We start from the raw sequence: 25,076 nt of genomic DNA on the forward strand, positions 1-25,076 counted from the left end.
CTCAACATTCATCCATGCTGGGATCCTCTTCACTTGAGTAATATGATGTTTGTGGTACGTGTTAGGATTTTCACACTAGGGGACTTATCTCTCCAGCTGCTCTTTCCTCTTTTAGAGTCTTAAGACTAACCTATTTCTTTTAGTATTTTATGGTCAGATAATCTAAATTAAAAATTAAAACTATATTCAAAGTGGGCGATTTATTATCTTCTAAAAAAAAAAAGTGGGCGATTTATTAAAGAAGTTATAAAACTAACCAATTTCGCAAAGAGAAATATGGTTATACCCTTTTCTTCTTTTGAAAGAAATATACGGTATACTCTTTTTTTATTAGGTGAAATATAAAAATGGTTCGAAAACTTTATATTGATTCTCAATTTAGTCAACTAATTATAAAAAGTGTTAATTTGATTAACGAATTTTTTAAGTTGTACCAAAGCAGTACAAAAGTTAACTTCTATTCGAAAATTAACGAAATTTATCACATGAAAATGTGATGACCATACTGAAATGCCCTTGAAAATATGGTCACTTGTTGTGCACATGACCAGTTTCCGTTAAAATTTTCGATGAAAGTTAATGTTTGTACTACTTTGGTACAACTTGAAAAATTCGTGGACCAAATTGACATTTTTTATAATTAATGAATTAAATTAAAATTTATTGTAAAGTTCATAGATCATTTTTATATTTAACCCTTTCTTATTTTTAAAACTAACCGTTATTCCTTTTAACCCCTTTCCAAAGTCATATCTATGATTTCTCAAATCTTAAAGCTAATTTAGGGAGAGATTCTTTAGTAAGGCACTTGTGTAGAATGGAGAAAAATAGCAATCCTAGATTAGTCCTTGTCAGCAGTTATGACTAACATAGAATTAATTTTGTTTTTATCTAAACGGAGGAAATTCGAATTAAATGTAGAATGTATCCATATATAGTTAAAAGTGTTTTTTAAGCCTTTTATATAAATAATTAAACGTACTTACATATACAGTGATGCTACAAATACATGTGGCAGTAGTATTTCATAAATCCATATGAAGGCCGACCTAGACTCATAAGTAAAGCACTCATAGTCTCATATATACACTTGTACTTCACAATCAAATGATTTTCATTCACAAATTAAAACAATCAAGATTCCCAAGTATCTCGGGGATTCCGCAATCCTTATAATATATCGTTACAACGCATATCGATCCTTGGAACTTTCTCCCAATGAAACACGCCTGTACATGTATATTTCCTTCCTTTTTTATTGGAAAAAATTAATTAGGTGGTGGACTTTTTCACCTACTTAAACACCCAACCAAACACCCCATTTTCATCCATAGATCTCTCTCTGCCTTTCCACTCCCACTCCGTGAGTACCCGCGCGTCAAATTAAGCAAGCAAGCCATGTCTCTCCTCACCGATCTCATCAACCTCAATCTCTCAGAATCTACTGAGAGGATCATCGCCGAGTACATATGGTAACCTCTCCATCTTTCTCACTCCTCATATTTTGTATTCCCTTAATTAACGCGTATAAGCTGTTCTCTTACACTGTTTTTTCTCTTTTCCCTTATAGGATTGGTGGATCTGGCTTGGACTTGAGAAGCAAAGCGAGGGTAGGCAGGCCTTTCCTTTTTCTTTTGAATTTAGTGCATCGATCCGCATTTCATTTACTGATTAAAACTAAATTAATCAATTAATTGAATATATGGTTGTTACTTTCATGGTTGAATAAACAGACTCTACCTGGACCAGTTTCAGACCCAGCAAAACTCCCCAAGTGGAACTACGACGGTTCAAGCACAGACCAAGCCCCTGGAGACGACAGTGAAGTCATCTTGTAGTACGTATCAGTGATCACCTCAACTCCCTTGTTAATTATATATTATGATCTTCATAAATGGCCATGATCAAAAGCATCTTTTTATGCAATTTTTAACTGATTTTGACATTACTGGTTCAGTCCCCAGGCCATTTTTAAGGACCCATTCAGAAGAGGAAACAATATCCTGGTAAACATCTACGTGATTTGATTCGATTTTTTTTCGTTTTATTTATCTTTTATATCGTAAAAAGTCAAGGGCTAATATTGTCTTTTCGCTCTGAAATAGGTGATATGCGATGCGTACACACCGGCGGGGGAGCCGATCCCCACCAACAAGAGGTTCGATGCTGCCAAGATATTCAGTCACTCCGACGTCGTCGCCGAGGAGCCTTGGTACTATATTATTCTATATACTAATACTAATTATTTGTTATATACTAATTGAACTCTTAATTTTTTATCAAAAATAAAAAATTATCATAATTCTAATTTATTTATTCTCTCGAGATAACTCATAGAGCTTAAAATGTTATTGTACTTGTTCTTGGTATCTATTATGCATTCACCCACTGGATGGATTGACAAATATGCCACTCCCAGGGGTTAGGTTGATTCTGGGGTGTGAGTCATTTTAGGGGTACAAGATGGAAATAAAAGAATTTGCCACCATCATATATGATATACCTAATACCAATAAGTTATGCTGGGTTTTGGTGGATTACATTTTGAAGCTTAAACTACCAAGCCTTTGATGGGTTAGGTGGTGGAACATGGCTGGTGATTGACTGTGTGTTTGTATATAATTAGATTGGCCGATAATTTAGATAAGGTCAAATCAAATACCTGGAATTGATAAAATACAATGAGCGATAAGAATCTTGAATAATTATCATTAATAATAATTCAAGTGATGGGGTCCATCATTTTGTCCTCTTTCTGCCACCACTTATATCATTATTGACGTTTACAAAGCTTTGTCTTTATTAAATTGTATTATTTTAGTTGTCTCATGCCCATGGGCCATGCTAATAATCTTCTTAGAAACTGTAGACTACTAGAAGGTGGACCAGCTTAATTATTAGGATTAATTTTAGTTTGGTCAATGGTCACTTGGATTGGACCGACCAATCCAATTTGTAGTTGTTGGCACGAGGTGGACCAAAAAGTGCTGAGGCACCCATGAGGGCCATGACCAATGTAATAATGTTAAAAAATAAGGTCATCTACCATGTGGACCAAGAAGGTCATCTACTACATGTAACATTATTTAGCAGAAACAAATACAAAAAAGAATTACAAGTATTCTAAAGCATAAAAAATAGTTCATCTATTGTTTGCCACTTTGCCTTCATCTATTGTCTGTCAGATTGTCGTTTACTGTGCCTGATTTTCTGAGAACTCTTGTTTAGGTATGGCATTGAGCAGGAGTACACTCTACTTCAGAAGGATACTAAGTGGCCACTTGGATGGCCACTTGGTGGCTTTCCTGGTCCACAGGTACTTTCCATGATTGTAATCATAACAATTTTTTTTTTTTTCAGCTTCTTATACTTTTCATTACCATATTATACTTGAAAGCTTCCCAAACATATTAGGCTGGCGTGTACTTATATACCTTATGGTTGTGAGATGATGATGACAATCTATCTATCCATGTAGGGACCCTACTATTGTGGCGCAGGGGCAGACAAGGCCTTTGGTCGTGATATAGTGGATGCACATTACAAGGCCTGCCTCTATGCTGGAATCAACGTCAGTGGTATCAACGGTGAAGTTATGCCAGGCCAAGTATATATACTCATCACTTTTACCTTTCATTATTGCTAAGAAAAAGGAGAGAAATATATGATACTTTGATTTGATTATGGTGAATTTATACATCAACGTGTTGTAATTGGTCCTGTTTTGCTGTTGTGGAATAGTGGGAATTTCAAGTTGGCCCTACAGTTGGTATTGCTGCTGGGGATCAATTATGGGCTGCTCGATACATTCTTGAGGTAAAAGCTCATATATATAATTAGATATAGCTAGTGGATGTATAGTTTGTTTGGTTCTCTCTCTCTCTCTCTCCACATATGTATATATTATATTTGGAGGGATTGTGTTGTTAATATGTTGATATTCTTGATGAACAGAGAATCACAGAAATTGCAGGGGTGGTTCTTTCTTTGGACCCAAAACCAATCCCGGTTTGTTTAACCACAAGCACCTTTATTTTCCTATTTTCATTCTACTGTTACTTTATTTCTTATGTACTTATCACTTTTTTATTTATGTATTACTAGGGTGACTGGAATGGTGCGGGTGCTCACACTAACTACAGGTAGTTCCTTAAATCTCTAAGTCAAATTTGCATGTAATTTGTGCAAAACTTAAACTAAAGAGAAATCAAAAGTGTGATGACATGACATGATTGTGATTGACTTTTGTTATTCCTTTCAGTACCAAGTCAATGAGAAATGATGGTGGGATTGAGGTAATTAAGAAGGCTATTGAAAAGCTTGGTTTGCGCCACAAGGAGCACATTGCTGCCTATGGAAAAGGCAATGAGAGGAGATTGACCGGTCGCCATGAGACTGCTGACATCCACACTTTCTCTTGGGTAACAAGCTTAATTATACTTTGTTTAATTTATCATTATGTTAAACACTAGTGTCGCCTACGGATCTCACCACTTAGGACCGTATGGGTCCCCAAGTGCCATCTTGGGCCAACACCGGTACCGGGCCATCTCCAGAGCACCTCCCTCCTAGAGCGTCCCCTGGGTGTAGGCCTCCGAGACTCCCCTACAGCGAAGCTCTAAGCTTTGATCATTTTAACATGGGTCTTCCATTAGTGCCAAGGCTAGGCTATCCTTAGCCTTGCACGCTTATTGCACCAAGGCCCCCTTAGGCTTTGCGCCTTTATGATATCGAGCGCTCGTATCCATGAGTGCTAACCCATGATCCATCACAGGCTACTAACCTGTGTCTAAGTCGAGAATAGTCTAGCCTCACTTTTCTTGGTCACCAAGCCTTATTGGCCTTGGCCCATGGGTCGCCAAGCCCACAATTAGGCCTTGGTGCCTTGGTCCCTTGGGTCTCGAGCCCATGTTTGGGCCTCGTCTCATCCACTAGACCTTTTGAGCCTATGGACACGTTTCTAATCTCTTAGGCCTTTATCTTAGCCCATGTATAGGCAAACAACGATCCCAAGACTCGTCGTGTTCATTTCTACGACATGTAGTTCTGCTTGATCAATACGGGTATCAACACCCTCCATTCACTCATTTCTTTTGGGAAAGTCTAGGGTTTCATTTCTAATGGGTACAATTGCGTTGAGTCAACTACAAAAATTTCATTTAAAGAAATAGTTTGGTGGTATTTGGATGTGTAAACAATAGGGATATACTAATTTTGGTTAGTGTTATTGTTAGGGTTAGTTTTATCATTTTTAAACTGTTTTTGGGTGATGTCAACATTTTGCTAACAGATGGGGGTTGTGTGCAAAGAAATGAAGAGATAGTCTAGGTGTGCAATTTTAAAATGCAGGGGGTTAAGTGAAAATACACCTAACCTCATGGGGCTTTTGTGTAATCATACCCAAAAAAACTTGCATTAGCTACAACCCATGCAACCTAATAGTTGCATTCATTACTCTGAAAAAGGAAGGATTGAGCTCTTCGAGAACATGGTATTTACCATGGCTTCACTGTGAGAAGATGCCCCATAGGGCATGCCCTATTCAAGAATCTTTTCATTCAAAGATATGCTTGCCCATTGCCCAATACATAATACAAAGGGCCTTTCATACTCTTCTTTTTTCTAGGGCAATTTAATTCAATAATCCCTTTTAATATGCAATAAGTTTTTTTTGACCCTTTTGCATTTGTTCGGACCAAAATACTCCTTATATACCATATGTAGACCGCGCATTCGACACCTATACCAGAGATTTGACCATCTGCTTCTCCTCCACCTTCTTTGTCTTCGAAACTCTGATGGCCACATATATATTGTCGTAGCGAAGAGATTTATTCCCAACAAATATTTCTGCAAATTGGGAAAGGAATATAGTGAGAGAGAGAGAGAGAGAGAGAGAGAGAGAAAGAAAGAGAAAGGTGGAGGGCTGCTGGTCTTATATGCTGGCAAGGTGACGGGATGAATGGGGTGGTGACAAGGGGCTAGAATATGATGATGGGACGATGGGCTTTTTTTTAATAATTTTTTTTTATTTTTAATTAGAAGAAAATGGTACTATATGGTTGGGTATAGAAAAGATGTTGAGTGAAGGTTTTCTTTTTTGTTAATAACTAATATGTCTTTGTTGGTCAATTTATATTATGATAAATTAGGTAATTATATTTTGAGGAAATTATAGATTTGGTCAATTTATTTTTTTACCTACTTCAATTTTGGTTCACGATCTTTTTTAAGTTATGTTTTGGTCCACTAATTGTTTCATTTGTTCAATAAATGTCCAGATTTATGACTTTAAATCCTTTGGGTTGTGTTTTCTTCAATTATAATTGAAGTATAAGTTATATTTCATCATTTTAGTCATAAAAACAAATTTAGAGTATTATAATTTAAGAGAATTGAGATTGGGTGAAGTTTGAAAAATTGGCAGTTTTAAGTACTCTACTTTGAGGTCAATTATCTTGAGTTTTAGAACTTCAATTTGAATGATCTTTATATGGTTGTAAAGAAGAAATGCATAGTTTTCAAACAAATATATGTTTGCTGAATTTAGGTGAAATTTGATAGAGTAAAAGGCAGACCAAATTTGAGAAAATAAATCTGGACCTTTATTGAACAAGTTGAACAATTAGTTGACCAAAACAGAAGTTAAAAAAGATTATGGACCAAAAATTAGACTAAATCTGTAATTTCCTTTTATATTTTTATTGAATTGCTGGGGCTATTAAAGAATTACTTCGGGCTAAATAGCAACACCCCTAACTATGAGTCTATATTCTTTGCTTGTAAAGTTGTAATGATGTAATCTGGCCGATGGTCAAACATGGTAGTAGGCTGAGAAAAATGCGATCCAAATAGAGTAGTAAAGAAATCAAAGGGCAGTTGGGGAATTGAGGTCACATTCACAAGAATCACACTCGTGTAAGAGGAAGCTGCAAGGAGACCGGTTGTTGAGACTTTAATTACTATATTTAATTACATATATAAAAATAAATGATAGCTAGAGGCCTAGAGCTTACAGCTAACAAAGAATCCATGACCCACCAAAGGTTTGGTTCCGCAGGAGACGGCACCGTTAACAAGAAGCTGCTCAGCCTCATCACCCAAGTCAACTCACGTTTCTCTTTTTTTAAATTTTTTTTCTTCTGAATATAAATTCATGTTTTACAAATTAAATGAACGATAAAAGTTAATCATTGTAGATCTTAAAATATAATATTTAATAAAATAAATAAATCTAACAAGATTAGTAGATTAACTAGATTAGGAGAAAATGCAATTCTTAATAATAAAAAGCTTAATAAGATTAGAGGATCCAAATCCCACATATTATTGTCCCCTCTAGAAACCCAATCCTTCATCAATTGCTAGAGACAGCGCACTGAAAACAAACTAGATGAAGATGATGGGGGAAATGTGGGCTCAACTGGGCTCAGTGATTGCTAGCTTGATGTTTGTTTATGCTATTGTTCAACAATATTTTCCTTATCATCTTCAAGGCCATGTTGAAAGATACACCCAGAAACTGGTGGGCTATGTTTACCCTTACATCCAGATTACATTTGATGAGTACACCAACGAGTTTCGCAAGCGCAATGAGGTCTACTGTGCCATCCAGAGCTACCTCAGCACAAAGTCTTGTAGGCGAGCAAAACGACTCAAAGCTCATGATGTCAAGGACAGCAAGTCTCTGGTTCTTGGCATGGATGACAATGAGGAAGTTACTGATGAATTTGAGGGTGTTAAAGTTTGGTGGGCTTCAATGAAACAAGCAAATAAAAAGAACTCTTTCTCTTTCTTTCCTGAGTATGATGAGAAGAAGCACTACAAGCTGACCTTCCACAGACGACATCGGGAGATTATCATGAGGTTTTATCTTGATTATGTGAGGAAAGAGGGCAAGGCAATTGCAGTGACAAATAGACAACGGAAGCTTTACATCAACAACACAGACAAAGGGACCAAGTGGAGCCATGTGGTGTTTGAGCACCCAGCAACATTTGAAACCATGGCCATGGACCCAAAAAAGAAAGAGGAGATAGTCAACGACCTTGTGAAGTTCAGCAAGGGGAAAGAGTACTATGCCAAAATTGGGAAGCCTTGGAAGCGTGGGTATCTTCTTTATGGGCCGCCGGGGACTGGTAAGTCAACCATGATTGCTGCCATGTCGAATCTCATGAATTACGATGTCTATGATCTTGAATTGACGGTGGTTAAGGATAATACGGAGCTGAGGAAGCTTTTGATTGACATCACTGGTAAGTCTATAGTCGTGATTGAGGACATTGATTGCTCGCTGGATCTCACGGGTCAGCGAAAGAAAAAGAAAGAGAAGGATGAGGCAGATGGTGAGGAGAAGGACCCAATTCGGAATATGACTGAAGGAGCTGAAGATCAAAGCAGTGCGAGCAAGGTTACTCTGTCTGGGCTATTGAATTTTATTGATGGGATTTGGTCAGCTTGTGGAGGAGAAAGGCTGATTGTGTTTACGACTAATTATGTGGATAAACTTGATCCTGCTCTGATAAGAAGGGGAAGGATGGACAAGCATATTGAATTGTCTTACTGTTGTTATGAAGCTTTCAAAGTGCTTGCCAAGAATTATTTGGATTTAGACTCGCATCAACTGTTTGAAACCATTGAGCGTTTGTTGGGGGAGACATATATGACTCCTGCTGATGTCGCAGAGAATTTGATGCCCAAGTCTGCTTTTGAGGATGCTGATTCTTGTTTGAAGAACTTGATTAAAGCTCTTGTGGCTGCAAAGGAGGAGGTGAGAATGATTGAATGAAGGCGGAGGAAGAAGCAAAACTATTAGTCTATTCTTAATAAAAAAGAAAACTGAACTATTACTCTAATAATAGTTTCTCTCCTAAATACTTTTTCACAAACTAGTTAAATGCATAGTGATTTCAAATTAGTAATACAAAAAAGGGTTATTTACACTTTACACCCCTCAAGAATATGTCATTTTTCATTTTAGTACCCTATATTCAAAACATTTCAATATAAAACTTAAAGTTTATAAAAATTACAATGTGCCCCTTTTGCTAACTTTTCTGTTAATTTTAACTGCATATATAATGTGTGAGATTCATTTACACTGATAAAGACAATAAATTTACACTATGTGAAAAAAAAAAAAACTAAAAAGCCAACTAAAATTTTATATGTTAAAAAAATAAAAATCAATTAAAAAATTAAAAAAACAAAAAACTGGAAACAAAAGAGATGAGGCCGGAGGAGGAAGAGGTAGGGATGAACGAGATAATTTTTATATTTAGTTTTAATGTTATCTTTTAATTTTTTTAATATATAATAATTAAACTGCCTTTTTTCTAATTTTTTTTTGTTTATTTAGTTTATTTTATTTGTCTACGTAGCATAAATTTACTGTTCACATCAGTGTAAATGAATTTCATACATGCTATATACAGTTAGAATTAACAGAAAAAGTAACGGAAGGGGCACATTACAATTTTCATAAACTTTAGGTTTCACGTTAAAACGTTTTGAACATCAGGTACTAAAATGAAAAACGACTTATACCTAAAGGGTGTAAAGTGTAATTTACCCTTGAAGAAAATAAAAAAACTGCAGGGGCTATATAGGAATGTACATTCGCCACTGGTCTCATCATCAAAACTGTGCTTTGCTTTCAAATTTTCTTCTCTTTGTTTCCTTCGTCCCTTGGATAGCGCTTTCTGCTCCGCAATTCCCTTGCTCAATCGCGTTTCTTCTTTTAAAGTCTCAGATGGATCCATCTTCGGGAATTTCAGAAGAAAATGTGGATCCCCACAACGTGGTGCCTTATTTCAAAACTTCTTCGGTGATTCCTGCACGTCCAGGTATAATTTTTGTCCATTTTGTTCTTTAGTTTTTTAATTTTATATTTTGTTTTATGTTCGAAAATGATGCACATGGTTTTGGTGATAAGAAATCAAAAAAAAGGAGAGGGAAGAAATTTTGTTTATTTTCTCTCTAGGATTCTAAAATTGGGATTATCTCTATCATCCCCATCTTCCCCACTTTTGAAACTCAATTGGACTTGTAAACATTCGAGACATCTCCTGATTTACTTTTTTTTTTTTTTTTTCCATTTTGTCAGGTATACGTACTTTGTTCCATTTTTGTTTCTTTGTTTCAGTTTTTTATTGTTAGTTTGTATTTTTTTTTTGAATTGATATACATGCTTTATGGTCGATAAGAGAACCAAAGAAAGAAGGGTTTTTTTTTTCTTTTTGTTATTTTGTATTTTGTGTTTTGAATTCATATACATGCTTTTTGGTCCATGAGAGAACCGAAGAAAGCAGGGTTGTCAATTCTCTTATTTTACATGTAAAATTGCGGTTTAGGATCCTAAAATTGGACTCATCTCTATCATTCTTCTCGCTTCTCCATTTTTCAAGATCAATTGGATTAATCATTTACTTAATTCTTTTCAGGAAAAAAAGAGAACCAAATGCTGGCATGCAATATTTGGTACGTTGCAAGCTTACGAAGTCTTGATCTCTCCAATTCACCCATTACATCATTGCCTGAATCAATAGGTTCTCTCCACAAGTTACAGACCTTATATCTCAGTCATTGTAGGAGGCTTACTGAATTGCCTGAATCAATAGGTTCTCTTCACACATTAGTGGTTTTAAGTCTCACAGGTTGTGTAAACCTTGTAATGCTGCCTGCATCTATAGGTTCTCTCCACAAGTTACAGATCTTGGAACTCAAGAATTGTATAAGGCTTACTGTATTGCCTAAATCAATAGGTTCTCTTCACAAGTTACATACATTAGTACTCAGTGGTTGTACAAGCCTGATTGGGTTGTCTGATTCACTAGGTTCTCTTCATGAGTTACGTACCTTAAAACTCAGCAGTGGTCTAAGCATTGTTGGGTTACCTGAAGGTATAAAGGAGCTAACTGAGTTGCAATATCTTGATGTTACTGACTGCAAGAAATTGAAATTGTTGCCCATCACAGATTTTGGGAATGAGTCAACATTAAAGGTAGCATACTCATACTCTACAGGCACCAAAGACAAAGACCATATTTTATGCCACGGTTCTGAATTGTCTGATGTGAATCTAGAGCAGGAGCACATGCCTACAAGGACACAACAAGAGGATGCAAAGGAAATCTGCCATGTGGATTTGGAAGAAAATCATGTGTATTCAGTACAGGTTGCTGTTGAGGAACATGATGAGAGTTTGCTTGAGCATTTATTTATGTATTGTTCCCTCTTTCCATCAGGTTATGAATTTAGAAAAGATGAGTTGGTTCAATTATGGATAGCTGAAGGCTTCATTGGAGAGAACCAGAAAGAGAGTATGGAGGATAGAGGTAGTGCTTATTTCAATTCGTTGGTGGGCAAGGGTTATTTTGTGTACTCAAGAAGCGATTTCGGAGTTGATTTTGATTTGATGTTCTCGGTGCCCATTTATAACCCCAGCAACTTATTGTACAAAGTAGATCCTATCAAGCTTTCAGTTTTGGAAAACACAATTTCAGGGGGTGATTATTTCAGAGCCGTGGATGGTAACTTAGATAGAGCCTTTGAAATGACACGTCATATGTCTTTGATTTGTGACGACATTGATGAGATGACTTTTGGGAATCTTAAAAAATTTAAGCATCTGCGCACATTGCTTTTGCTCTCTGCAGGTTCTGGGTACTCTTCCATCAAACACATTCCTCATAATTTGTTTTTGAGTTTAAAGTTGTTGACAACATTGAATTTGAGTCAAACTCTCATTTATGAATTGCCAAGTTCCATTCGAAATGTCAAAGAATTGCGATATCTTGATGTCTCCAATACACCCATTACACGGCTGCCTGAATCAATAGACGCTCTTCACAATTTACAAACCATAAAACTCAGAGGTTGCATAAATTTTTTTCAGTTACCAAGGGGCATGAAGAATCTAACCAATCTACGACATGTTGATCTTGATATCATTGGGCAATTGAATTACATGCCTGCACACTTGGGGGACTTGACTAAGCTTCAAACTCTGTCAGCATTTCTTGTTGGTAGCGATGATGGGTGCCGTATTGGAGAGTTGAAGAATTTGAATGATCTCAAAGGAACAATTCGCATTTCAAGGCTTGAAAACGTGTTGAGTAAGGAAGAGGCTGAGGAAGCTTCTTTGGCTGGCAAGAAATGTCTTCATAGATTGGATCTCCAATGGAGTAATCTGTCGGCTGAGAATACAGAGGAGCAAGAGAAAATCCTTGAATGTCTTGAACCCCATTCTGTCCTTAAAGAGTTACAAATACAAAACTATGGTGGGTCAAGGCTTCCAACTTGGATTAGTAGTCCTTCTTTTGTTGACCTTGTTGTTATTACCCTCTACAGATGCGGAAATTGTAAACTTCTCCCATCTATCGGGCAATTACCGGCACTTAAATTTCTTTCTATTATAGAGATGAATGAGGTGGAAGAAATTAATCATCAGTTTTTCAGAAGTGGCCCAGATGATGGCCAAGCGTTCCCTGCATTTCCAAAACTTGAGAGACTAGAAGTTGAGATCATGCTTAACTTGAAAGAGTGGAAGGAAGTTCAAATTGGTGAGCACTTACCGTCCCTTCTTAAACTCACAGTGGACTCTTGCCCAAAACTCGTCACTCTCCCATCACTTTCATGCCTCAAATCCCTCAAGCATTTGGAATTTAGGCACTGTCCGAATCTCTTGCCCCGTGATGGACTACCAACTCCAGTACTTGAGGCACTTGAGTCTTTCGTAATAATAGATTGCCCTAAACTGAAAGAATGGTGCTGCAAGAGGGAGGGGGAAGATTGGAGCAAGATAGCTAATGTTCCTAGTGTATGGTTTGATCATGAAGAGGTAAGTAAAAAAGTCTGAAACCTCGAATGTTTTCAGTTCGATCACTTGAAAAAATTAGTTTTGTTGTGTTGTCATTTCTTCTCTTCTTGGCCTGGTTGGAGTAATCATTGCATTTGCTATAATTTGGTTCACTAAATGCTTCTAATGAAATAAATGGATTTTGATTTGTTCATTCTTAATCATATTTTATGAAAATTTACCCCTGCATGCGGTGGGTGTGCATACATAGTAGTTGCATTCTTGCAGACTGATTATTATTATGCATGGTTGGTTGAGCATTAAGGATAAAATGGTTATAACTTATATGGTTTAAAATAAAAACTCAACACTTCCTGCTCTATTGATTTTTTTTTTTTTGGTACATCGGCGGGCCTAAGCCCAAACAGAAAGAAACTAAGCAGGATCGCCCTCCTAGCAGCAACATGAGCCTTGTCATCAACTAATATGCCTTCCAAATTGGCTGGAGGACTATTAAATTCTTTTTGAAATAGCATGAGGCTAGAACGCATGTATTGTATAATTTCTTAGCCCTAAAAATTGTTAATATATGGTAACTGGTAAGTCTTTAAACCAAATACTTGTTCAAATATGATAGTTTAATTGGATTTACTAATTGAATAAATATTAATCATTGTAGAAAATAAAATATGTATATGAAACTCATGATCAGTATGTTTTTATTCTGCAGTTTTGAAACCAGTGGCATAGGTTCACTATCCTTATGGTTTTTTTTCTATTGGTTTATTATCAGTGTGGGTTATTCACTTGGTTTTAGTTTTGCATATTCATTAGGTTTTACTTTTATGATGAACATATTCCATATATTTTCGTGCCTTGCATATCTTGTACATAGAAGCTTCAGATTACTGAAATTTAAATAATGGTCATCTTCTCATGGAGTTAGAATCCTTGGCCAAAACATCCAGTTCTGGAATAATAGATTAATTGTTTACTATTAATTGTTTTATAAATTAATTTGAAGTTGAAGATGGTGCTTCGTTTCATTAACAAGAGTTTTTTTCACTACAATAAATTGGTATAAAGACTAGGAATTTAACAACTTTTATTTTTTAACGTTGCCGTAATGCTTATTAACAATGTTCCATGCAAACATTGGCATTGTCTTGCTTTAATGAAAACTTAACTACGTGCAAAGTTTGAACGTTATCAATAACCTATACAACAATGTCCATATGCACGTTGTGAACTTAATTTAGTAAATAAATGGTGTCCTCCATCCCCCTCTCTTTTCTCTTCTGCCTCAACTCACTATAAACAATTTCAACTAGTAAACGCCTATATTATCATGAAAATTCATATAATAATTTTTGCATTTATCTATTACAGAATCAAAACAAATATGTTAACAATGTGATGGGTTTTCATGCATGTACTCCTCGGGTAATTAAAAACTTTAGTACATTTTTGTTATCCTTATAATAAAGAATGGTTGAATGATTGTAGTATAATCATATTTTTCAATAACTTTCTCTTTGTGAATTGCAGCCACGACGAGAAAGTGGTACAATGCAAGGCAATTTTGAATGTGAAAATGCAAAATGCCAACTTTTGCATTGGTATGCATTTGATGTAGACGAAGTTGTAGCAGAAGGGAAGATAACATCAATAGACCCAAGGGCAAAAGTGCATCACATGCCTCTTGGAAGAGATTGCTGGGAAGTTTGGGTTGAGGCAATCATTGTTCCAAATGTGAGTGTATATAGAACCACAGACAAAATTTGCACGCTGAATGATGCTTTAGGAAGTACAGTTGCTTGGCCAAAGAGTTGCATCAAATTGTTGTAGAGAAGGTAATATGTCTCCCTTTTCAATTTTTCATTGCTTCTGAATGCATATATGTTTCTCTTTTAAATTTCAATTATCTTTAATTTTTAATATTTTACTTGTGCTCTTATGACATAAGAAATTTTATTACTTTAATGGTATGGTTTCTTTTTCCATATTTGTTGCTATTTAGAGATACAAAGTTGTATCCAATCCAACTTAACAAGCAACTTAATAACTGTTTACACTTTGCTTTGCTTTGTTCTTCATCTTAGCTTGAGTTTAATGACCTTTGTTGGGTCATGGCTATGGTGTTAGTGACTGGAGCATATTCTTTGGGAGGATTTGTTGATCATGACTTGGTTGGGCTGTTCAGGAGGTGGCAGTTCATGGTTGTTGGGAGGCTTGTCCTTGATGCTAGTCAGCTTCTCTACTTGATGTAATTCTTTGTTAGATGATCAGCATAGTATTTTGGTTAGTCTAATGGCTTCATCAACTTGGGTTTTTCTGGATGACTTTCGTTCTTTTTGGGCAACATGTTTGTGCTTCTCAGCAAGGAAGATGGTTAGATCTAAGGTCCAGATGGTTTGAGCTCAGGCTATGTGGCTGCACGGTCTTTAAGAGTGCTAGTAGATGTTATAATTGCTTGCTTTTTGCTGGCTTCTTCTTGGCTTCTGGACTATACTGCCCTTGTCTTGGGACATGATTATTCAATTTGTATAATTGTTTCATAGATTTTCTTATTCATTCTGGGTTTGTATTTGGGCTTGTACTTGTGCACTTATTATGTAAAGCTTCATAACTATATCTAGTTGTGGAGTTTATAACTGTTTGCACTAGTTTTTGGTTAGTGCTTTTATGCTTTGCTGTATTGGGTGCTATAGACTATAGTTGTAAGGAAATCTTGGTTTGTAATTCTCTTGGCGTATGCCCTCGTAAACTCGTATCTCTTTTCTGTCCATGTTAAATTCTATTGACCATAAAAAGAATGATTCTCAACCATTAACGGAATTTGACCAAATTAAGATGTAGCTCATCAAATAAGATCGCATTCAGACATTCATGTCTGTAATTTCTTCCATAGGTTTGCAAATTAAGAGTCAGGCTTATATGAAGGACATAAAATGTGGGAGAAGTGAGGAACAACACATTCAAGAATTGAATTTAAGAATTGAATTTAACACGATTATAAAATCAATACAAGATTGAAGTAAATTCAACCTATAGATGTGTTGTCTCTCACTTGTTTCTAATATTAAACGTACTATGCAAATTAGTGTGTTTCTATGACTAATGTGCAAGCAACACTTTGCTGTTGTCCATGGAGGCTTTCAAAGCAACTGGAAGAACTTTGGAGGTCCTTTTTGTTATTTGTACATTTGGTCATTATACAAAGCTGATCTGCTACGGGTTTGATGTTGTTCAGATCTAGAAGAGTTGGGTGTGAGACAGAGGCTGGGGAAGGGAGAGAGAGAGATGAAATTCCCAAATAGATTACTAAACAAGCTTTATAAAAAATTTAAAGGGGTTAATATGCTTTATAAAAAATTTACCCAATTTTAATTTTATCAAGATGATTAATTAAGCAACGGATTAAAAACAATTAAACTTGATCAAGGAAATTAACAATCAATCAATCACACAAAAATCACAGAGATTTGTTGACACGGAAAACCCTCCACTGAAAAAAAACCGCGAGAACTAGTCCAGATAAACAATCCACTATGATAACCTAAAAAGATACATCCAGTGACTCAATCCAAACCATAACTAGACTCCTTCTAGAAAGTAAACTGACATCACGCCACCTGTAGCTCTTTGATCACAAGAATTGTAGGGAGACCTTGTTGCCAACGCCATGAAGACAAGAGCTCACGAACCTGGCTTCAATCTTGATGCTCGAGTTCAATTTTTAATGAAAGATGAATGAATGAAGGTGATAGCTTGAATAGATTCATAAGGAACAATCCATTCAAACTATCTATGTTTATGCACGATAAACTATCATATATGATGAGAGTTTATGCAAAGAGGATATTCATATAATCAAAGAAAAACCTCACACTAAACCCTAGAATGCACAATCTCTCCAAAGTGTATAATATGTGTGAACCACACGTAATTATGTGAAAGCCTCCTATTTATATAATAAGACCCTATAGAATTAGAAAATAGGTCACAAGGCTTATTAGGAAAAGTTAGAATTGAAATAGAAGAGAAAACCTAGTTAAAAATGGAGAATAAAAAACTTAAAATCGCTGGTGAATAATGAGGACCGGTCCTGTCATGACATGATCGATCCTGCAGTGCAAAATTGCAAACGGGTGAATAGTGAGGACCAGTCCTCTTGGTGACAGGATCGATTCTCTAGTGTAAAACCACAAAAAACTACCCTTCTGGAGGACTGGTCCTCTTGGTGACAGGATCAGTCCTCTAGGACAAAATCTCAAAAACACATTTAACCTTGAAAAACATGTTTGCACTTTTAAAACCACTTTGTATGCAATTGAAACTAATCACCTAGGATGTATGAAAGGTTGTCTAAGCCATCTTATCTTTCCTAAATAGATTGAACAACAAAACATGGCTTGATCAACACTTCAAACTCGAACCTTGCTTCACTTCAATCTCCGATTAAAACCAACACTTGACTCACTTAACCTAACCTAATCTAGTGTTTACAAATTAATCGTTTTGTCATTAGGAAAAAACCAATTACACAAGATTACATTAACAAGAGAGAGAGTGAAAGTCAGCTAAATGAGATTACATTAGCTGATTTGTGTGTATTTATATAAAGGGTATTTTGGACTTCTTAAATTCAAAAAAGGTCATAAATGTAAATTAAAAAAAATGTCATAAAAACAATTTTCGCTGCAAAAAGGGTTACTGAGTTAAATATTCCGTACATGGAGGAAAGGTTGCCTCTCAAGGTGCCTTACATTCTCTCGATCCTTACTCTATTGACTTGCTCTTTTTCTTAACATGTGTAAAACAAAAATGTCTTGGTATTTTTCCCTTTCTAATCAACGTTCTAACTATTCGTCTTGTCGACCCGAAAAAAAAGTATTTATGTTTTTTTTTTTCTTTTATGAGGTAAATCAACTTTATAAAACACGAAACAAAGGCTTTAACTATCACCATAAGGCAACAAGGCAATACAAGAACCCTACATTAAAAACAAGGAAATCCCAAAGAGAGGCCGCCCATTCTTTATGGGTAATTTAAATCAATAACCATTTTTAATATAAAATAAGTTTTTTTTTACCCTTTTATATTTGTTCGGACCAAAATACCCCTTATATATCATATGTAGACCGTGCATTCGACACCTAGATAAAAAATTCAACCATCTGCTTCTCCTGCACCTTCTTCGCCTTCAAAACTCCATCGGACCACCACCCAAACCCTCCCCTCCTCACTTGCCGGTCCCGCCTCCCTCACCAGCCAGCAACCCATCATCTCATTTCTCTATCTCTCTCCACTTCTCTCCCAACCCAAATCTGGGAAAAAAACAAAAGCAACCCAGATCTGGGTGTTTGGGTGGTGGACAAGACTGAGGAGGCACTGTTGGAATATGCATTTATGCAAATCATTTTAATAAACATATTGTGTATATTTCTAATATCAATGGACAAACCTATCTTTTATGTTTCATTATTCATATACATATTATATTCTTATATATGTGTATATGCATAAAAGAGGTCCATGATTTCATGTTAAGAAAATAATGTCCTAAAGAAGATAAGACAGTGTGACTTATATCTCTTAGTACTTGAAGTCTAAACAATTCATGGTTACATGATTGATAATTAGACATTATCAATTCAGTGAAGCCATCATGATCTATCTCTGCATAACGTCTAGGATAATTAGTCTCAGATTATCAGTGTAGAGACATTAGGAGAAGATCATGAGTGCCAATAAATGAATGTGACCGATATAAGTTATATAACGAATACCTGTTATGGAGTATTAGACACACGTCAGTAGAAATTCGTTAAGTCTTGATAATACAACTGGTCTCTAGACTTGAGACGTCACAGTTATCCCGTGCATTCGGTCTCTATGCTTTGACTGTATCATAAGACTAGATTCCTAGAGTCTAGTTAAAGGTACAAATTGGGTATAGTCACTGACGTATGAGGGCATGTGTGTGTTCAACATAGGATCTATCACTCTTGGTAATAGGATCGATAGATGTTTCAAGAGACAACAAATGTTTTAGATTCAGGAATCTTTGGCCAAAGTACTAGATATGGTCAAATAGAATCTATACATAAGTGTTGAGTCTCAAGGATTATGCTAAAGTTGATGGAATTCTATACCTGACCAAAATTCAGGAACATAGGATGATAGAGAGACTGTATTGTATTGCAATCGAAGACTAAATAGATTCTTTTCTCCTCCGGTTAATCCGGGTAGTCATGACACTCTGCTAGGCGTCAATCTTGACTTATATATGGAGACCTAAGGGTAAAATGGTTTTTTACCCAGATTGAGTTATTTATAGAATGTGTCTCAATCCACTACCGAATTCAATTGGAACCTAAGAGGCCACACGCCAATAGGTGTGGGATGGTATTATAAATGGGCTTAGACAAAATTAATTAATGTGTTAATTTTATTGGGCCTAAATGGTAATAGAAAGAATATTAAATTGATGGGCTTTTGGTCTTATTAATTAATTAATTAATTAATTAAATGATTAATTACCTAGTCAAATGGACCAACCAACTTGGTCCATAAGAATAGGTGACCGGCCATCTCATTGTGGAATAAGAGTTTTCCACTCAAGTCTATATATATGGGCTTGTAGTCAAGTTGTCTGACTAAGTGAAACTCTAGAAAAATCACTTTACGTTCTTTCTATCAAAAGGCCATTCTTGAGAAAGAGAGCTAGCACTTCCATTCTCCAGAGAGTTCAATCTCTCCATCTCCTCTTAGCGTGGACTAATTAGAGGTCATCTATCTTTGTGTGACTAGAAGGACCAATTGGCGGAGAGCTTGTGGATTCGCACCTTGGTAGGCTTTCAATCAAGAGAACAAGGTATGAATCTTATTTTGTAACTCATAGATATTATTGTATTATATGTCAATCCGAAGCATGATTGTGTAAAATTTATTTCCCGCTGCGTTTATATGATCATTTTCTAACAGTAGTATCAGAGTCTACTTTTGTTAATTGTTATATGTGCAATATGATGCTTTATGGTTTTGTTCATATGTTTTTGCGTTTCTTTCTTTTATGTATGATTTTTCTGGGTTATTCCATGTTTATATATATGTTATTAGTTGACTAATAGGATAGGTAAAGTTGGAATAAAGTTTAATCATACAAGAAAGATGAAAATTGGTGATTTCGGACCTTTATAGGCTTTCTGAATTCTCCAGAAAATTCTGCAGCTTCCCTGTTTATTTTTCTGCATATTTTGAATGTCAATATGATATAGAATGTATATAAATTTTGTGGGAATTTTTCTGAAATTTTTCGGTACTCGAAAAGATGCCAAAACGCAAAAATGGTGCGCGAAAGGGTGATTGGAGGGAGGCCTTTTGGGCTGGTCGGCCGGTGGTAGCCACCACCATGCACGGCAGCAACATGGCTGTTGGTCATGGGAGCAGGAGGGAGGCAGGGGCTGGGAGTTGGACTCCTAGTCTCACTCCTTGTTTTGGTTTAACCATTATCCATAAATTCCTTGATTTTTGGATATGGTTTTATCCAATCCCTATTATTATGCAATTATCTATTTTATTATTGTTTAATTAATTGGATAATATGATTGTCAGTTAAATAAATATTTTGGGCTGTTATTTTTTAAATCAAACTCCCAAAATAATTTTATTTAATGAATTAATTAAATTAAAAAGGATAAATGGTGGATTGGGCCTACTTGTTTAAAGAGTTTAAAACAAGGTTACCCCAAATGGGGAATGCTATGTCTTAGACCCAAGATAAATTAAATACGATTTAATAATTGATTAAGTAAGACTTAATGAATTTTACACCAAGTTGTCCCACCGATTGAACAAAGCAAAGAAGTTGTGCTAAGGAAATAAAAAAGTTTTTTTTCTTGTACGATGTGACTAAATTAAACAAATGAATCCCTCGTAAATATGAAAATTGTAAAATAAGAAAATATTGAGAATATTCCTTTATAGGCCTTCCATCATTATGAACAACGGAAATCACTTAACTATTTAATGGCTCCAGAAATGGGGGTTAAGTTTTCCTTATGACCTAGTTGTTTATAAACGCATGTGATGTGGACGTGGTAGGAACTCTTTATGGGTCTTTAACAGATTCGGCCCATATTGACCGCATATACCTACTGGAATGATGGGATAAGTTTAAACTAAGTCAATGGGCTTTTAACAAATATGTAGAGTCCATTTGTACTTACAGGCCAAGAAGATTGGTAATCACATGATATGTGAATGGACAAGTTGTTCTCTCATTGCACTTGTTAGCGCCTTTAACATATATGTGGGGCAGCTTTGGGTGTAGTGAGCTTTCAATCCTCACTAAGAATTTGATTCTAGAATATCCACTGAGGGGTGTGGCATTCTGAAAAACTAGTGAGAGTACCATCAGAAATTTTAGTATGCCCTTATATTCTGATGAAAATATCTATTTATAAATATTATACTGATAATACTTTATTTGTCTGTAGCAAGATACATGGCAAATCCACTCCCCAAGATATTGAGCAAAAACATCTTGACTAGGCACAACTTCTTAGATTGGTTTCGGAATATAAGGATTGTCCTTACCTCTGATAAGACAATATATCTATGTGTTGGACACTCCACCACCCACTGAAGCTTCTAATGAGGAAGCTACTCCTGAGGAATTGACTAGCTATAACAAGTATGTCGATGATGATACTCATACACAGTGTTACATGTTGGCTTCTATGAATTCAGAGCTTCAGAAGCAACATGAAAGTGTAGAAAGTTCTTTTGCTATGGTCAATCGCCTCAAAAGGTTGTATGGAGAAAAGAGTCGTACCATTCGCTTTAACACTGTAAAAGAGCTAGTTAAGACTACGCACAAAGAAGGTGGCTCAGTCCATGACCATGGTTTGAAGTTGATTAATTTGATTGATCAACTTGAGAAACTTGGTCTGAAGATTGAGAATGAGCTAGCTATTGATCTTAATTTAGTTGCAATCATTGCCTGAATCCTTTTCACAATTTGTTGTGAACTACAACATAAACAATATGGATGTCTTTTTGACTGAGCTTGTAGACATGTTGGTAACGGCTGATGAACCAATCAAAAGAAATAAACTGCAAGGGAATGTGCTAGCTGTTATGCAACCATCCAAGTCCAAGAAGAAGTCTAAGTCAAAGGATAAAGGCAAAGGTGTTGACCTGAAGCCAAGGAGGATCCAGAAGAAAGACCCAAAGGGGAAGTGTTTCCATTGTGGCTAGGGGTGGGCACGGTGCGGTTCGGCTCAGTTCACCCCGAGAACCATGCACCGCGCCAAAAGTGTTCTCTCGGTGCGGTTCGGTGCTGTGAACCGGACAAAGTGGGGAAAAACCAAACCAAACCAGACCATTGCAAGGACGGTTTGGTTCGGTGCAACATGCACAGTTTTGGGCCTACGCCCAATTATTTTGTTGATACTCACATTTGGTTTTTGAACTTTTTGGCCACACAATTGGGTTTTTAAACTACCATTTTACCAATTAAACAAATACAAATACAACTTAAACTTTGCTTAACCTGCTTATTACTTAAAATTTTAAAATAAATACAACTTGCTTAAGTTATAAGTTATAACTATGTATAAGATTATATATAACTACTATAGAGTAATTAGTATAGTATATATATAACTATATACAACTATAGTATATACTAGTATACTACTATAGTATAACTATATATAACTACTGTAGTATGTATACAACTATATACTAAGTTTATATATAACTCTATATACATAAAACATTATTATATAGACTATAGACTATAGAATATACTAATTTTATTATATAAGATATAACTAAAATTATATACTAAAACATTATTATATATATAGAATATTAAACTCATAGGGCTATATAAAATATATTTTAGGGTCTAAAATAAAAATGTATAAAAATGTGTATAAAATGTGTATAAAAATGTATAAAATGTGTACAAAAATGTATAAAATGTGCATAAAAATAAATAATTATATTTTTAAAAAATTACACGGTGCGGTTCGGGTTGGTTCGGGCAAAGTGAGCATGAAACTGGAACCGGAACCGTCCATATACTGTTTGGTTCGATTTTCTTTACAGTGTTGACTTTTTTGGTCAACTCGGTGTATTTTCGGTTTTTATTCGGTTGGTTTGGTTCGGTGTTTCGGTGCGCCGGTTATTATACCCACCCCTAATTGTGGCAAGGAGTACTTTGCGTCCCTTAAAGACAAAGCTGCAGAAGGTTTGTCTGAAACTTTTATTATAGAGTCCATTAATACTATTGATTCAGTTTCTGATTTGAGTCATTGATTCTGGAGCTAGTTGTCATGTGTGTAATACCATGCAGAATCTAGCAAGAATTAGAAGACTCGACAGAGGAGAACATGTTCTCAAGGTTGGCAATGGAAACAAGGTTTCAGCTCTTGCCGTAAGGACATATGTTCTGAAGCTTGCAAATGGAAACGTTCTAGAGCTTCAAGATTGTTATTACCTACCGGTTTGCGCAAGAAATCTGATTTCAGTATCTTGTTTAATTAAAGACAATTATTCGGTTTCTTTTTCGAACAATTTTTGTCATTTAATTCAAAGCAATAAGATATTTGCAGTTGCAAGGTTGTTTAATAATTTATATTATCTTGAAGTTCATGGCAGCTTAAATTGTATTGAATCAACTAGCATTGCTAGTGTATCCAAAAGGCTAAGAGATGAGATAAATCCTCATAGGCTATGGCACTTGAGTTTGGGTCACATTAGTGATGATAGAATAAAGAAATTGGTCAAGGATGGAAATCTGTAATCTCTGGATTCAAAACCATCACCAACTTCTGAATCTTGTCTCATGGGTAAGATGACCAAAACTCCTTTTACTGGACAAGGAGAAATGGCCACATATAGTGCTTTGCCACCTATACTGCGGGTGGAACCACGAATTTTTGGGTGCGTTGCATATATCCACTTATATCCTCATCAACGGAATAAGTTGGATTCTCGTGCTTTGAAGTGTGTATTTTTTGGTTATGGACGGTCTCAGAAATGGTATAAGTGTCATGATCCTTCTTCTAAGAAATTTTTTGTTACCATGAATGTTACGTTTCATGAGGTTGTTTTGTTCTATGGAGGTAGTTCAATGTCTTCTCTTCAGGGGGAGCACATGTGTGAAGAGCAGACGTTGGATGATAAAGTATTTTATGGCTTGCTTTAGGGGAAAAATGAGATGGATGGTGCAGGTAGAACAAATGAGCCCACCAACCGGTCGGCCCGATCCCGTGAGTTGACAAATATGGAACCTACACCCACCAAGCCGAGCCTATACGTGTTTATCTCCTTGTTTGGCTCGGATTGAGGCAAAGCTAAACTGGAGTGATGAGGTGGTTGGTGTAGCTAATCGGGTCAACAGCTTGACTGGTCAAAGTGACATGTAGGATCTCAGTAAGCCATGTGCCATCATATGGTCGATTATTGGATCGGTGTGGATTTATCCACAAACTGTAAAGTTACTGCATTGATTGTTTATAGGGATGTGAAAGTTTGTATTAGGTGATTTATCTACCTAATTAACTTGATTAAATCCACTGTCAGCAATCCCAATTTTTGTTTTATATGATCATTCAAGAACTAATCAAGCAGACACAACTCTGACAACACAACAACTAAAATCTGAAAAACTCAGATTGACTTGTAAAACCAAAATGACTTTTGTAAATGCCACAAATCAAACCACATCAAAGAATTGATTGACAACCTATGCACTCAAAGGATCCATCAATGTAGGCATCTCAGTGCTATCAACAACTAAAGTGGTGTGTGGCAGATTATCAAACATCCATTTAGCATTCAAAGAATAAGTTAACATGTTAAGGTGGTGTGTGTGATCTTATGATATACTTTCCAGATTAATAATTAGCAACACAATGAAAATAAACAACAAACAAGGCACAAGATTGTTCACCCAGAAAACCACTAACGGTTAAAAACTGGGGGTCTTTTCCAGCTGACCAAGCAATCCAAAATCAAGGGTTTCAATACAAGCAATCACACAACAAGCTCAATCACTCTAGTCCTAATACTAAGTGGCAGCTTCTTACCATTGTGTATCCTTGTGCAAACACCTTGAAGCTAGCAATCAATCATTCATGTCGTTGGCAGCTCCTCCTTGAGCTTTTCAACGCACGGCACCGATCGCACCCAAGCAAGTGGATTCAATGATATAGATGTGAAATGATATGCAAATCTGGATTCTATAAAAATCAGC

General features: G+C 35.9%; 2 protein-coding genes across 6 annotated transcripts; both read left to right on the forward strand.

Annotated features, from left to right (window-relative positions):
- Positions 1 to 1,133: 1,133 nt before the first annotated feature.
- LOC147282688 (uncharacterized) lies at positions 1,134 to 15,544 on the forward strand. Of its 5 annotated transcripts, none has more exons than XM_086246260.1 (15): positions 1,134 to 1,472; positions 1,571 to 1,610; positions 1,734 to 1,837; positions 1,958 to 2,006; positions 2,106 to 2,212; positions 3,229 to 3,316; positions 3,479 to 3,607; positions 3,742 to 3,816; positions 3,955 to 4,008; positions 4,105 to 4,142; positions 4,262 to 4,421; positions 9,746 to 9,845; positions 10,443 to 12,841; positions 14,348 to 14,652; positions 14,902 to 15,544. In XM_086246260.1, the coding sequence occupies exons 1-14, from the start codon at positions 1,399 to 1,401 to the stop codon at positions 14,645 to 14,647; spliced, it is 3,717 nt and encodes a 1,238-aa protein (XP_086102386.1). In that variant the 5' UTR covers positions 1,134 to 1,398; the 3' UTR covers positions 14,648 to 14,652; positions 14,902 to 15,544. The 5 variants fall into 5 exon arrangements, with proteins under 5 accessions (XP_086102386.1, XP_086102387.1, XP_086102383.1 ...); XM_086246261.1 differs by having other exon boundaries at positions 9,752 to 9,845; XM_086246257.1 differs by lacking the exons at positions 1,134 to 1,472; positions 1,571 to 1,610; positions 1,734 to 1,837; ... (6 more) ...; positions 4,105 to 4,142; positions 4,262 to 4,421 and adding an exon at positions 7,191 to 8,770 and having other exon boundaries at positions 9,752 to 9,845.
- LOC147282689 (uncharacterized) lies at positions 14,929 to 21,813 on the forward strand. The gene is made up of 2 exons (XM_086248259.1): positions 14,929 to 15,065; positions 21,414 to 21,813. The coding sequence occupies exons 1-2, from the start codon at positions 14,929 to 14,931 to the stop codon at positions 21,811 to 21,813; spliced, it is 537 nt and encodes a 178-aa protein (XP_086104385.1).
- Positions 21,814 to 25,076: the final 3,263 nt, after the last annotated feature.

The sequence above is a fragment of the Dryas octopetala genome, chromosome 6 (genome assembly GCF_963921425.1).
Source record: "Dryas octopetala chromosome 6, drDryOcto1.1, whole genome shotgun sequence".
Lineage (NCBI taxonomy): Eukaryota > Viridiplantae > Streptophyta > Magnoliopsida > Rosales > Rosaceae > Dryas > Dryas octopetala.

What these genes read in the sequence shown, in the direction of transcription:
- LOC147282688 (XM_086246257.1), top strand. Translation starts at nt 7,394, where the DNA reads ATGAAGATGATGGGGGAAATGTGGGCTCAACTGGGCTCAGTGATTGCT. An exon ending in TTGTGGCTGCAAAGGAGGAG is followed by an intron (nt 8,771 to 9,751) that starts GTGAGAATGATT and finishes TTAAAGTCTCAG; the next exon opens with ATGGATCCATCTTCGGGAAT. An exon ending in GGTGATTCCTGCACGTCCAG is followed by an intron (nt 9,846 to 10,442) that starts GTATAATTTTTG and finishes AATTCTTTTCAG; the next exon opens with GAAAAAAAGAGAACCAAATG.
- LOC147282689 (XM_086248259.1), top strand. Translation starts at nt 14,929, where the DNA reads ATGGCTATGGTGTTAGTGACTGGAGCATATTCTTTGGGAGGATTTGTT. An exon ending in AGTCAGCTTCTCTACTTGAT is followed by an intron (nt 15,066 to 21,413) that starts GTAATTCTTTGT and finishes ACCTCTGATAAG; the next exon opens with ACAATATATCTATGTGTTGG.